The sequence below is a fragment of the Bactrocera tryoni genome, chromosome 4, assembly GCF_016617805.1.
Source record: "Bactrocera tryoni isolate S06 chromosome 4, CSIRO_BtryS06_freeze2, whole genome shotgun sequence".
NCBI lineage: Eukaryota > Metazoa > Arthropoda > Insecta > Diptera > Tephritidae > Bactrocera > Bactrocera tryoni.
In genome coordinates, this window is record NC_052502.1 from 12,526,392 (window position 1) to 12,540,110 (window position 13,719).

General features: G+C 35.0%; 7 protein-coding genes across 8 annotated transcripts; 3 read left to right on the forward strand and 4 right to left on the reverse strand.

Moving 5' to 3' along the window:
* Positions 1 to 140: 140 nt before the first annotated feature.
* On the reverse strand, positions 141 to 1,376 carry LOC120774010 (ferritin-2 heavy chain). The gene is made up of 3 exons (XM_040103289.1): positions 1,082 to 1,376; positions 801 to 1,022; positions 141 to 729 (listed from the first exon to the last, which is right to left on the reverse strand). The coding sequence occupies exons 1-3, from the start codon at positions 1,217 to 1,219 to the stop codon at positions 532 to 534; spliced, it is 558 nt and encodes a 185-aa protein (XP_039959223.1). The 5' UTR covers positions 1,220 to 1,376; the 3' UTR covers positions 141 to 531.
* Positions 1,377 to 1,506: 130 nt separating this feature from the next.
* Positions 1,507 to 4,006, reverse strand: LOC120774007 (dual specificity mitogen-activated protein kinase kinase 6). The gene is made up of 5 exons (XM_040103287.1): positions 3,425 to 4,006; positions 2,963 to 3,353; positions 2,773 to 2,905; positions 2,414 to 2,616; positions 1,507 to 2,352 (listed from the first exon to the last, which is right to left on the reverse strand). Exons 1-5 carry the CDS (start codon positions 3,484 to 3,486, stop codon positions 2,149 to 2,151), a joined length of 993 nt encoding a protein of 330 aa, XP_039959221.1. The 5' UTR covers positions 3,487 to 4,006; the 3' UTR covers positions 1,507 to 2,148.
* Positions 4,007 to 4,288: 282 nt separating this feature from the next.
* Positions 4,289 to 5,199, reverse strand: LOC120774009 (UPF0488 protein CG14286). Its single transcript, XM_040103288.1, has 3 exons — positions 4,880 to 5,199; positions 4,685 to 4,819; positions 4,289 to 4,621 (listed from the first exon to the last, which is right to left on the reverse strand). The coding sequence occupies exons 1-3, from the start codon at positions 5,040 to 5,042 to the stop codon at positions 4,317 to 4,319; spliced, it is 603 nt and encodes a 200-aa protein (XP_039959222.1). The 5' UTR covers positions 5,043 to 5,199; the 3' UTR covers positions 4,289 to 4,316.
* A 267-nt stretch (positions 5,200 to 5,466) lies between these two features.
* LOC120774011 (60S ribosomal protein L30) lies at positions 5,467 to 6,503 on the forward strand. The gene is made up of 4 exons (XM_040103290.1): positions 5,467 to 5,486; positions 5,559 to 5,621; positions 5,715 to 5,860; positions 6,285 to 6,503. Exons 2-4 carry the CDS (start codon positions 5,601 to 5,603, stop codon positions 6,451 to 6,453), a joined length of 336 nt encoding a protein of 111 aa, XP_039959224.1. The 5' UTR covers positions 5,467 to 5,486; positions 5,559 to 5,600; the 3' UTR covers positions 6,454 to 6,503.
* A 300-nt stretch (positions 6,504 to 6,803) lies between these two features.
* Positions 6,804 to 8,960, forward strand: LOC120775632 (zinc finger protein 708-like). Its single transcript, XM_040105886.1, has 4 exons — positions 6,804 to 6,988; positions 7,053 to 8,086; positions 8,152 to 8,530; positions 8,589 to 8,960. Exons 1-4 carry the CDS (start codon positions 6,875 to 6,877, stop codon positions 8,781 to 8,783), a joined length of 1,722 nt encoding a protein of 573 aa, XP_039961820.1. The 5' UTR covers positions 6,804 to 6,874; the 3' UTR covers positions 8,784 to 8,960.
* A 144-nt stretch (positions 8,961 to 9,104) lies between these two features.
* On the reverse strand, positions 9,105 to 10,230 carry LOC120774422 (neuferricin homolog). The gene has a single exon (XM_040104051.1). The coding sequence runs from the start codon at positions 10,187 to 10,189 to the stop codon at positions 9,362 to 9,364; it is 828 nt and encodes a 275-aa protein (XP_039959985.1). The 5' UTR covers positions 10,190 to 10,230; the 3' UTR covers positions 9,105 to 9,361.
* Positions 10,231 to 11,074: 844 nt separating this feature from the next.
* LOC120775150 lies at positions 11,075 to 13,653 on the forward strand. Of its 2 annotated transcripts, none has more exons than XM_040105185.1 (6): positions 11,075 to 11,193; positions 11,264 to 11,349; positions 11,419 to 11,492; positions 11,550 to 12,274; positions 12,912 to 13,111; positions 13,180 to 13,653. In XM_040105185.1, exons 1-6 carry the CDS (start codon positions 11,164 to 11,166, stop codon positions 13,490 to 13,492), a joined length of 1,428 nt encoding a protein of 475 aa, XP_039961119.1. In that variant the 5' UTR covers positions 11,075 to 11,163; the 3' UTR covers positions 13,493 to 13,653. The 2 variants fall into 2 exon arrangements, with proteins under 2 accessions (XP_039961119.1, XP_039961120.1); XM_040105186.1 differs by having other exon boundaries at positions 11,075 to 11,184.
* The last annotated feature ends 66 nt before the right edge of the window (positions 13,654 to 13,719 follow it).

The window sequence follows — 13,719 nt, forward strand, 5'->3', positions numbered from 1 at the left end:
GAACGCTGCCGAAGGTCATTTTTAAAAATTTTCTTTTAGGCCATTGGCATTTTCGTCCTGAAAGCATTGGCTTACAGAAATATACAGAATAACTTATATCTCTTTTAAAAGTTAACTGCAAATGATAGATAAATTTACTATTCGTTTTAATTTTCGTTTTATTATTGACTAATTTCTGCTTTTAACATATATTTTTTATAGTTTTTGCAATAGCACACCTTACTATAACTTTTACCATCAGCTTTTCTTTATATTTTTCTCATCAAAATAAGAGTGCATAATTGACATACATACAAATAGATGTAATAACGATTCAAGCACAAATTTAAACATAAAATTTGCGTAATATTTGTTAAAAGATATATTTTCACAGTACATATCACAAAATTTTAATATAGGTAAACATAGGTAGCGTGTTCAAGCAATACTATGCCTTTATATTCTTTTTTCACCTTAACATTCAAATATATTAGTTCTTCTTTTACGAAAAATATTAATTTGTTTGCACTTTGATTTTGTATTTTAAATACTTTAATGCATATCCTTGCCCTTAATATCATTATCAAATATATGCACACCCAATTCTTTTTCACACCTTTCAATTTGAGTTATATAATCGGCCAACTGTTTTTGTGCATCCACTTGTTCAATAAGGAAATTTGTTTCTAAAAAGTCACTTAAATGTGGATCGTTGTGCTCATTTGCCAATGCATGTAACGCCAACAAGGACTTGACGAAGAAAAATCAAATATTATATTACAAATACTATATGCACAGGTTCAATTAGTATGGGAGCTCACCTCGTTAACCGTCTTTTCCATATCCAAAGCTTCAATTAGCGCCGCTTTGACGGTTGTAAACTTAAACTGCGGCGCTGGTAACTCCTCCAAGCATATGGTGCCGCCTCGTTTGTTCATGTATGTCATCAATTGAGCTGCGTGCTCACGCTCTTCCGAACTAGCAGATTTGAAAAATCCATAAAGTCCAGGTAAAGCGACATCGCTGCGGTCGAAATGGTAAGCCTGTAAAAAATTTATATTTTCATTAAAAAAAAAAAAATTAAATTAAACACTATGCTTACCATAGCCATGTAATCGTAGCTTGACTTTAATTCTAAATGTATTTGTTTGTTAATAGCATTTTCGCATTCGCTGGCAAAATTTTGTCGCACCATCAAACACATGAGACGCCGGAATTGTAAACGTCCGGCAAAATTCATATTTCCAATTGGAGCTCAAATGACAATTTGATTTTCTTACTTTCAAGACAAATGAAGTGAAAATTAAAGTTGATTTTTATAGTTTTCGTATTTTGTAAATTTGTTGGTGCAAATTTCCTGCATATGTATGCAGTTGCATAAAGTGACAGATAATTGACAGGACACGCTGCAGCAGATGCAATGCGCCGGTGCAAATTTTTTTGTTTACGCAAATTTTACAAATAAAAATTTGATTTGCGTGAATGTTTAACATTTTTTACTCCCTTAAAAATAGAACAACTACAGAGTTTGAGGCGATTAGCACACATTTTATTTCAGTTTTTCATGAATTTATGCGCTTAGTATTATTTTACTACGCTGCATCTTTCTTTCGTAAATATGTAGGTATTTTTTTTTTTTGATTATTTGCTTCGATATTATTTTTATTTTCAGCATATACTTGTAGTATTTTATGCGTTTTTATTACGGCATGATTAACAATTTTTTATTAAAATCTAAATAGGCACACTTAATTCTCCAAGATTGAATTTAAAATATTCATAGATCTTTATATTTTATTAATAATATGTTATTGGTGTTTGAATGACAAATCCCTCATCATTACGCATTTTGTTTTTATAAAACATGTATGTTTTTTCTCTTTATAAGACAACAGTTTTCAAAATACTATGTAACAATTATATCTTCACGTCTTACATAATGTAACAACTGATACACTTGTTTCTAAGGCATTATTAGTAAGTATCGTTTTTTTCATTTCGTAATGTAAGCCTTTTATATTTTTTAACTCACTGCGCTAAATTTCTTTAAAGCGTTTATAGGAAAGTTAACTGTTTATTATAAATCGTTTACTTAACCACTATTTGCATTTTTTCTTCAATAATTAATATTTTACAGTTCTGTAAGGAAGTAGCCAATGTACGAACCCATTACTCAGGCAAATCCAATATTCTGGACACAAATTCTGAAATATCCGTGTCGCGTTCTATGTGTTCCTCAATGAATTCGTGTTTCAGCAGCTGTTCGTAATTGGGACGTGCTTTGTAATTTTTCTGCAAGCACTTCACTATAAAGTCTTCGAATTGGGGTGAAAATTTACCAGGTTCGAGACGCGGTGGACTCTCATTCACCACCTGTAATTGTTTCATCAATTTTAAAATTTTATAAAATTTATTTACAAAAACAAAAAAATACCTGTTTCAATTGCTCAAATGGTGTAGTCCAGTGATTGTATGGAAATCTGCCGGTTGCCATTTCAATCATACTGATACCCAGCGACCAGACATCAGAGCGTATATCATATTGAGCAGGATTGCCTTGTGGATCGATGCGCTCGGGTGCCATGTATGGTTTACATCCAGCATCAATCGTTTTTGCAACAGAATCAACCAAGTAACCTTAAGATATAAACATATAGTAAAAATTATTTCAACATATGTGACAATTAGAAGCGTTATATAATTGCTTTCGTTTCAACAATGCTGTAATAATGTAAAACATATTTCGGACCCTTATGGGCAAGAGCATTAATTCCATTAATTTTTTCTGCTTACCTGAGATACCAAAATCACACATTTTTACTTCACCGCTTCGGTTGATCAAAATGTTTGATGGCTTTACATCGCGATGTATAACTTTTAGTTGTGCATGCAGATAATGCAACGCATTCACCACCGACATGGCAATCTATAAGAAAACTTACTAAAGAAAATCTTTTTAACAAAAACGCATTTAAGTACATACCTTTCCCAGCACACTTTCTTCCATGGTTAGATTGTTTCTAAACACCTTTGGGTAAAATTTATCCAAGCTTGTATCCATTACTTCCATACAAATCCAAACGTCACCTTCCCGGAAAAGTGCACCATAAAAATGCACTGTGTAGGGGCAGTCGCTTGAACGCATAGATATGTCCAAGTCCATAAGTAAGCGTTTCTGTTCATTCCGGTTTACTGTCGCTGTTATGCGTTTCACAGCCATTACCGTGCCTGTCTGTTCATGCCTCATTTTTTCCACAATACCATAAGCTCCACGCCCCAAATCGGCAATTTTTTCCAAGCTGTCTGCATTGATTTCAAATTGTTGATTACCTATATTAATTGTGGCACTCGAGTCTAAATTTCTTGGCGGCATACTGCGAGTGAATACATAGATTATAATCAAACATAACAAGATGAAATGAATATAAATAAACATATAACATACATTTCCGGCTCGGGTTCCTTCTGGATAACGAATTTGAAACCAGGTCTTTGCCTTCCAGCCATTTTTTAAGTTATAAACGATTACGGCGTACAGGTAGCCAAATAATTTTTTACCAAGGATGTAGGAATTTCTGCTCAATCGACCTTTTTCGACCTAATGCGAGTTTTGGTTGGACTTTTTGATTTCCAACTATTTTTTCTGTGGTAATTTTTGATGTTTTACCCTCCTAAGCCTATTTTGAGTTTTCCCAAATTTGGAATTTTCGCGGCTCCATACACATTTACCTATTATTTTCTGATTGGCTTTCTACCTCGTTTCGTGTGGGCTCGCGCTCGCAACACATTAACTTACCCCAAATGTCACTTTTCTCCTAATTTGGTAATCTTTTCTAAAACATTTTAAAGTGCAAATATTCGACACACTTTATTATAATATTTTCATTAAAAATTTGCCGCTAATATAAACCGATCAGTATTTCTTAAACTTATCCTTTTCCAATTTTTTCGCCGATTCTCGGTTCCTATCAAATAAAATCTTGCAAAATTTTCTCGTTTTTCGTTTCGTTGTCTCGTTCGATATCTGCTTGACTGCTATTTTCGTGCTGCCATATTACTACGTAGAAAATAAATAAAACAAGGAAAACGACTTTAACCACAAGGGTTAATTCTGAAGAATAAAATTATATCTTTATAGATAAAAATTACACGGAAAATTGTTATTTTATTTGATTAGAAAACATAATAATAAGAAAAAGTAACAGTATATTAAGTCTTATTATAATAAACTCATGGACAAATAATTTACATCTTAAATTCAACTAGTCTGATACCATAAATTTTATATATGTATATATAGACACGGATATAGATTTATGTACTAGCTGATTTTAATTTTAGCTTTTAATGGACAGTCCACTTAAATTTAAATCATCATTATTTTCATCTAAAACAAAGTTAAATTTAAAACCACCGCCAGTTAAATTTAAGTCTTTTGGTATGTTTGAACTGTTTTCGTTTTTGATATCCGTATTGTTTTTGGCACTCGTACTGTTTTCAGCTAATTCAGAAACATCACTACCGTTGGGAGTTGAAAAATTAAAGCGGAACTCCTTCCCCGTTTGGATAATGGCAGCTTTTTTGAGAAAGCTTGACTTATTATTTGCTTCAATGGTTTGTGTAAATTTGATTTGTTTGGCCGCTAAAATAAGAAAAAAACATAAAATAAAGTGCAGAAACATAAATCAAATGTATATTTGCATACCAAGAGCCATCTTTTTTTCTTCTTCTTTCATTTTAGCACGGTAATCTCCCAATGCGGCCTTCATAACCTGGCGCTTTTTAACAAGCGGCGCTGTTGAACTTTTAAGCACCCTTATATTCTTCACCGTGTCGTCGGCTGTGATAGTAATCCAACAATATATTGATATTCATATGTTCTAGACAGATAAATACTGACCTACTTTTTGGGACAGCTTTCCTGAATTAAGTGCATTCTCCAACTGTTGAACACACCAACAAAGTTCCAATTCTATTTGTGCCTCATTTTCCAGTGTATCTCGGCGGGGCGCTACTAATGGAGGAGGCTTTTGGAAAGATTTAGGCTTTTTTATTTTGCTCATCTCTTTATACTTATATTTTTAATAAAATCAAAAGATAATCTTGTTCGAAGTAAATTAGACGACTTGTACGGATATTGTGGAAATCAAAACAAATTATTTTGACGTTTTGTTATGTCCCAACACATGTTGTAAAGAATGTCATTTATTTGTGCTACTCGAACAAATTGCTTAGTTATCGATTTTAGTGGCATATTTTATGCTCTATGCTTATTACCTTGTCTATCATATTGACATACTTTATACAAAAATTTTATTTATTTTTAAATATTATATTACTCTATTTCCGTTTGATTTAACAAAAAAATTATAATTATTATAATCACTTCATCGAAAAGTATTTCAATAGGATTTATATTATTGAAACAAAATACAACCCTGCGGTTGAAGTTTTCCTGACAGCTGTCAACTCAATTTTCCTTCTTTTCTTACAAATCGTCTTTGGAGGTGGGTGCATTTTTCAATTATTCCGAAATAATTCTAAAAATCTAATCAAATTTATTTTAAAATATTTTACAGACATCCATCTGACTTTGTATTCATAACTAGAGATCAGCAAACATGGTTGCCGTAAAGAAACAGGTATAAATTGATTTGCTTATTGACACGTGGTGATCTATCCCTACGCCTTTTTTGAACATAACCTAACAAAGTGCATTTTTCTTCTGTTTACAGAAAAAGGCTTTGGAAAGCACCAATGCCCGTTTGGCTTTGGTAATGAAATCGGGCAAATATTGCTTGGGTTACAAACAAGCTTTGAAGACCTTGCGTCAAGGCAAAGCGAAATTGGTGTTGATTGCCAGCAACACACCAGCGTTGAGGTGAGCCGCACATGCATCCATTTGCAATGTAAAAGTAGAATTACTTGCTGGAGCCATATGGAGTCTTACGAGACTGAGAAGTATGCTCCCACACAAGTTTCCCATATTTATTTGCATTCTTTTAATTATTTGCAATGGAAGCTATGGAGTGGATACTCTCAGACCAATGTTGCATATAAATTTGCGGTTTAAAGCTTGCAATAACACAGACATCCAAATGGTTCCAGCGTGGTAAAACAGGTAATGAAATTTTTTAGTTTCATTAGCTTTTGATTGCTTTTAAATGATGAATGTATTAGAATCAGACCTATTGTGTTGATATACGATTACTACTAGAGACTCTTTCTGAGATGGCTTAATGCTTAACGCTCAGATCAATTGTATATTATATATTTTACAAAGTGAAATTATTTATTTCTTTTAGGAAATCTGAGATTGAATATTACGCTATGTTGGCCAAGACCGAAGTGCAACATTACAGTGGCACCAACATCGAATTGGGTACCGCTTGCGGTAAATACTTCCGTGTGTGCACAATGTCCATCACCGATCCTGGAGATTCGGACATCATCCGCTCATTGCCAGATAACTAAATCCAATGATTGTAGTTTTATAAATTAAAAAATAAAATTTTTAAAACAATTCTGTTTGAAATTTTTTATTGTTGCATGGTTTAGGGTTTCTCTGGATTAGAACTTGGTAGTAAACACAGAAAGTAGTGGATTTCCAATAGCAAATTTTTTGAGTTTTGAAAATGAACGATAATGCAGTGTAATAATTTTAAGTTTTTTTTTACTGTGGTTACTTTATGATCTCGTAACCGGTATTTAAAGGTACCTAAAATGTCTTACTAAAACTACCATATAATTTACATCTGTGTGAATACGTCTATAGGTTTCTATAAAAGTCAGTGCATTTTGATACAACCCTGCGCAAATGTTATTTTATGTCTTCTCCTTGGAAAGCTAAACAACAAAATTTTACAAAATTGTAATAAACAATAAATCGAAAAAGATGTTATGCCGATTGTGCATTAGTGATTGTGATCACAATTCTTTAGAATTATTTGATTCTGGTGGAAAAAATACAACAATTTACAATGTTGTTGCGAAGTATTTTGAAAACGAGGTATGTGCTTGAAAATAATAGTTTCCACTTGTATTAAAATGTTTTTGCAAATAAAATCCATTAGATAAAAAATATGGACGAAGTAAAAGCAGAATTAGATGCTGAACAGCACCAGGGAACGACACAGCATACGTCACAGGTGATTTGCGCGAACTGCTGGCGGCACATAGACGATTTTCATCAATGGCAAAAGGAATTAGTAATCTTAAAAGATGAACGCCTGAAATTACTGCAGCAACCATATCAAAGGGAACTAGTTGAGAGTGTTAAATTGGAAATGGAAATAGATGTAAACAACTTAAATATATATGAAGAATCATTTGCTGATGACACATGTGATAACGACGACTATTTCAATGAAGACACTGAAGATCCTGTAGCTATATGTGAAGCCAAACTCTCAACGGCGCCAAAGAAATTGCCTCCCAATAAAGGTATAGAAAATGTTGCAAATGACGATGATGACAGTCTCTATGACGATATGCCATTGTTAAAAAGAAGGAATTTGAGGCAAACCAAAACATCGGCACCAACTAAGAAAAAGGCCGGAAGGCGGAAAAAATTGAAAAAAGTTGTCAAGAAAACTTCCGATGTAGATACTGATTTGGATTATAATGAGAATGAAGATAAGGATGAAGCTAATAGTGTTGAAAAAGTTAAAGAGAAAAGCTCTAAAACCAAGGAGTTTGATGCCTTTATTGCTCAGCATTTCAAGGATAAGTTACCATGTGAATTGTGCGGTCATCTATCTGCTGATTTTACAGAACTACGCACACATTTCCGCGAAGTGCATAACAGTAATAAAGGCTATGTATTGTGCTGCAAGCACAAATACAGCCAACGGTTTCACTTCGTTGAACATTTGCAAGTGCACTTGAATCCACAAAAGTTTCAGTGCGCCGAATGTGGCAAATGCAGTGCTAATGGCAGAAGTTTAGTGGCGCATATGAATTCTATGCACAAGCCTGAGTCATTAGAACGGCGTTTCGAATGTGAAGTTTGCCATAAAAAATTCGCAAAATTACCTATACTGAAAACTCACATGGAGACACATGCGGAGGGCAATCCCGATCACATTTGCAAGGAATGTGGAAAGGGGTAAAAATATTTACTATTAGTCATTATGTATTTATTTATTATTCGAAATATTCTCTTTTCTGCAGCTTTATTTTAGAGAGCCGTCTTAACATTCACATACGCAATGTGCATAGTACAGCTTATCACAGTGTTTGCGACCAGTGTGGTAAATCTTTCCGTGGACGCTATGCACTGAAATATCATCTGCTAGAGCATGACGGTGCGGGAAAACAACTTTGGCCTTGCGATCAATGTGATGCCAAATTACATTCCAAATTTAGTTTGAAACGACATAAACGCATAACCCATCATGACGGTTCCACCGTGTACGTGTGCGGCGAATGTGGAAAAGTAGCTTTAACCGAGGATGCACTAAAGTCACATAAACGCTACGTACATCAACGGGAGCGTATACACAAATGTACGGTGTGCGATAAAGCGTTTAAGGCCTCAAAAGTGTTAAAAGTATGTACTCGAAATATGTCAATTATTTTTTGTAATTACTAATATTACACTCATATAGGAACATATGACAACGCATACAGGCGAGGACTTGTATCAATGTCCACATTGTCCACGCACATTCAAAGTGAATGCTAATATGCATCACCATCGGAAGAGGAAGCATCCGAAGGAATGGGCGGAAAATCGCAGACACCGACCAATGTCATTCAAACATATGGACCTTAACGCCATTTCGAATGAAGTGGTGCTGTAAACTGAAAAAAAATACAAATTTTGCATTTTCATAAAAAAAAAATATTTTTCTTATCATAATTTTATCAAGATTTCTTATTTAATTATGTAGGTCCGAAAACTTCAAATTGCTGTCAAATTTTCTAATATAATTTATGTATACTATTATGATTTCAAATAAAAATAAACCAAAGTATTTTCATCAACGTAAATCAATAATTAATACAAACAACCATATTTTATTATATTTTATGCTCATTTATGATTTTATGACTATAAAAGAACTTTAAGAAAATAAAATATCCAATATCTCGGGTAAATATGTTTTTTATTTATTATTTTGTACAAAAATTGAACACTAAGGCCTCTATCTTATTGTTGGATATGTTAAGTGCAAATACTTTTGTTTTGTAAAATGATTAAGTACATAAAATGCTTTAGTATAAAGTTTAACAGGTTAAATACTTGTTAATTTTTCATTAAATTTATAAAAATCTTGATTTTTCACTAAAATTTATAAAAACACTTTGCTATAAATTGCTTTGTATAACATTTTAAAACAGTTCTAGAAGCACACACGCACATGTACGTTTAATTTTGCTAATCCACCTTGTAGTAACACTCATGTGCATGTGGCGCGCAATTCTCATACTCCTTGAGCATCACCTCAGTTGTGTCCAAGTCCTTGTCTTGCACACAAGCACAGCGGAAGTTGTTAGCACCAATTTCGAACAACTGTCGTGGATAGCCCACCCATTCACGCTGTTTGCCACCACTAGTTGTAGTGCACCAAACATGTGACCCCCGCTCTACTGACCACTCAATATTGCAGTCTGGATACACTTCGCGCAATTGTTCGGCTTGCGCTTTGGCAGCTTTCGCTTGCTCCAAAAGCATCATGTACTTGTGATTGTATGCCGTTGGTTCACCGTTTTTATCATAAAAGCGTCCTATTAGTTTACCTTTGTATACATATTCTCTCCTGTAAAATTGTTGCCAATTTTCTAGACTGATAAGATCACTGGGTCTTAACGAGACGACGTCATCGGCCTCATCTTCGTCAAACTTTTCGAATTGACCATTTATAAATGACACAGAAGCATCGCGTCCCACGAAAAAATTATATGCACATCCTGGCCCATAATGCTTTGCACCTTTAGTCACGTCGAATACCGTGCCAATTATGGCCAAATATAGTGGTGCGTCATTTTCGCCATTGAATTGTGCCAAATCATCACGCGTGAAAAGCCGCTCACTTAACGTTGCCTCTTCGGGATTTTGGAATTTAATCGCTATACTTTCACTTGCTGAATCCGCATATTTGTTCACCATCCAATTTATAATTTCATTGTAATAAACACCGGTAAAAATGGCGATCACTATTAGTAGGAATTGTAGTTTAAAAAGATGTTTTACAAACTCGAACATTTCCAGCTGGTCCAAATGCAATTTTATTGTTTACGTCCTGAATGTAAATAGTCAATTACAGCGTTGCCATATATATGTAGATGTTTATGCTTTTGTACTTGAACAATTCAAAGACATGCCAGAAATATAATTTTGTAAATAAACTTAATTGAAAATTAAGTAATTGTTGTAAATGACATTACAACAATTATGCTAAAAATTATAAAAATTAAGAAAGAATAGATTTGGCATTAGGAAAAAAAGTCATAAAACAACTAGAGTTGACTCGAAGGTCTCCATAACTCGAACACTTGAATTGGCAATATTACTCTAATTTCATAAAAAAAATTCCTTCCATAACTCGAAGCCTCCCTAACTCTACGAGCTAGGACGGTGTACACCTAGTATCGGAACCCGCGGAACCGCGGTTGGATGTGTGAGCTTGGAGAATCATAATTCTTTTCGATCATCTAAATTTGAAGTTTGATCTTTCAGTTCTGAAGAGATTGAAAATGAAGAGAATATACATATCTCGTTTCATATCAGAGATCAAGGTCCATTCTACGGAGGTCGCATCTTAGCTAGGTCCAACTGATATGCTCCAAAGTATGATCAATTGCACTGATCTTATATATGTATGTATGTAACAGTAGTCTTAAAGAGACTCTTATAACTACTACAATTAACCTCTAGGATCACTATAGGATCTTCGTTTTAGCCGAGTTCGATTTACCCCAGGAAAGAAATAATAGAAATATCGTTTTAGGAAAATATACCTTTTTTTCTTATCGTTAGTTACTCAATCGTGTACGTCATTTCATATTGGGAAAATTTTTATAAAAGAAACTTTGCTGCCAAGAAATTTCGTCGATTTTTTCATTTTCAGTTAATTTAAATAAAATATATTTTAATTGATTTTGCTGTCCAAATTAAACAACATTTTTACCAGTTAGAGCTATTTTTAATTCAATTCTTAGCTGTAGAAACCTTTTCAAATGGATAAACCCCTGAATAAGGTAATTCAGGTAAAATCATATAAAGGCATTTGCCCATCGTCGAAAAGACAACTAGACTACAACTAGTTACGTATTACAGAGCAATGAGTCGAGCATTTCCACCACCGGTACCACGGGTTCACCACAGTTTTCCGACACATTAGAGAACAATGTCAAGTACATGAAGTGAGTAACTGCTGAAACGAATTAATTCCAATTCAAGGGAGCTTACACTCCGTTACACTCTTCTTACAGCTTAAATTTCGTCGACAATTCCGAGTCTTCAAGTCAAGCCAAAGACCAAGGCATTGATTTCCAAAAGTTGCCACGTAAGTTTTCTCCCAATCAACTCTGCATTTTAGCTGTATTCTTCTCGTATTTTACAGAAACCTTCGACGGTGCCGCGTCTAAGGCCGCAAAACCACCACCCAGCAAGATACTGCCGTCCAATATTCCACTACCGGGCAAATTTGAGAGTCAAAAACCGAAAATAGTCTGCACGCTCAAAGAAAAATCTCTACTCGAAATGGGTTTCAAAACAAATGAGATACAGGGCTGGGAAGACATAGTCCAGCCGCCCAAAGAGAATCTCTACAAATTGCTACGTAACATGATTGACAACCACATCAAACCGAATGTGCAGATACGTATTGGTGGTGTGACCTTCAATTGTCACATGATGGTGCTGCAGTGTTACTCGGACTTCTTCATGGAATGCAACAATGAGGTATTGATCCAATTGCCCGAAGAGAAGATAACACCCGGCGCTTTTATGATGGTCTACGATTGGATGTTGGCTGAGGAGCCGTTGGTGCAGCGTGAGGGCATACTGGAATTATTTAATGCGGCCAATTTTCTGCGCATTAAAAATCTGGTGAATCAATGTTGGCTCTGCTTGGACGATGATGTGCGCTTTCGTGAAGATACTGCATTCTTACTCTACCTTGAGGCACGCAATTATGGTCTAGAGAGTTTGGAGCAGCTAATGCTGACACGCATTTGTAAATTTTTCCTGACACTTGTCGCCTCTAAAGAGTACTTGGAGCTGGCGACGAAGGAGATTTGCACGCTTTTGAGTTCCAATACAATTGGCGTGAATTCGGAAATCGAAGTAAGTCCGATGATGTGCCTTATATAGATTTTTAGACTAGGAATTTGTAATATATTTCACGCGACCAAATAACCCCATGTCTAATGAATTTGCTGGAACAGTTCTTCTAGGGTATTCGTGTGCTTTTTAAGCCTTTCAAGTTGAGATCCAAATTAAGGCAAGAATTTTTACGCCAGTGATAGTCAAGAAAGAGCAATTTACCTTATGTGTAGGTCTAGTAAATATTAGGTACAGAACTGAGTACAATAACCATACTATCATCGACAGTCTTCTATTTAATCGGGTCATATTTAAGCTATTAAGTACATGGTGCATGGGGGTTTCTAGGTACTAGACCTTTTATTGGGAACAAACATACTTTCTGCTTTCTTCTGGGACTATTTTTACAATAAATAATAGATTGACTAAGGTTCCAGACAATATTACTGGTAACTGCAGGGCCTTATGAATATATCCTATAAAGCTTCGAATGATCCACGGATTTGTTGCAGCTTTTGTTAAGCTCATCAGGGCTCCAAATTAGTTGAACTTATATAACTTGCCCCAGAAAAACGTGCTAATCATAACTAGATACAACAGTTGTTTAGTTCCGTGATCTTAGCCAAGCCACTAATAACTCCATTTTCCTTTACTCAAGATCTTCATGGCGGTTGTGCGTTGGCTTAACTACAATTGGGATGAACGCGAGGCGGATATGTTGCAAGTTGTCAAGTGCGTACGTTTCAGCTTGATGCCACCGTGGTTCCTGGTGACACTCAACAAAAATATTGACTGCGTAGAGATCGATCGTATTGCCAGTCATCCGGAGGTGAAACGCATGATCAACGACGGCATATCGTAAGTGCGGCCGCCACTGGCACTCATAAACTCCACACAACTTTTTTATGTTCTGCAAACCTTTCCAGTTATACGACTACTCAATTATACTATGGTGAAAATCGTGAAGAGTTCTTGCATTTCCTGGAACGCTACCAGCTCGTTGCACCGGTTCAACGTCAGTGGGTTTTCGACAAAGAATGCAGCTACCATCATCGGCTCGAATGCCCGAATATGCAGTATGTGACATACAAATCGTTTCTGGAGTATCTGGAGATGATCCATACGATTGGCAAGGATTATTGGCGCTCGCTGGAAATGGCTAAGGGTGTGGAGAAGTCGATGCAGTGTTGCGTGCGCTCCGATTGCCGCAAATTGAACGAGCAAAATTTAGTATGTTAATCTATTTTCTAGTCACTTACCAACAACACCAAATCACCTATTTTAGAAGACTACTTACGCGTTTACGAACTAAATATATACAGACTGCAAGTACATATTGTTAGAAGATTTGATTTATGAAAATTTTTGTTGAAATCTGTGATTTGGCATTTATACGAAAATTATTGTGACTCACTTTATATATAATTAAATCGATGAAAAAATTTAAATAAAGACTACTGATGATT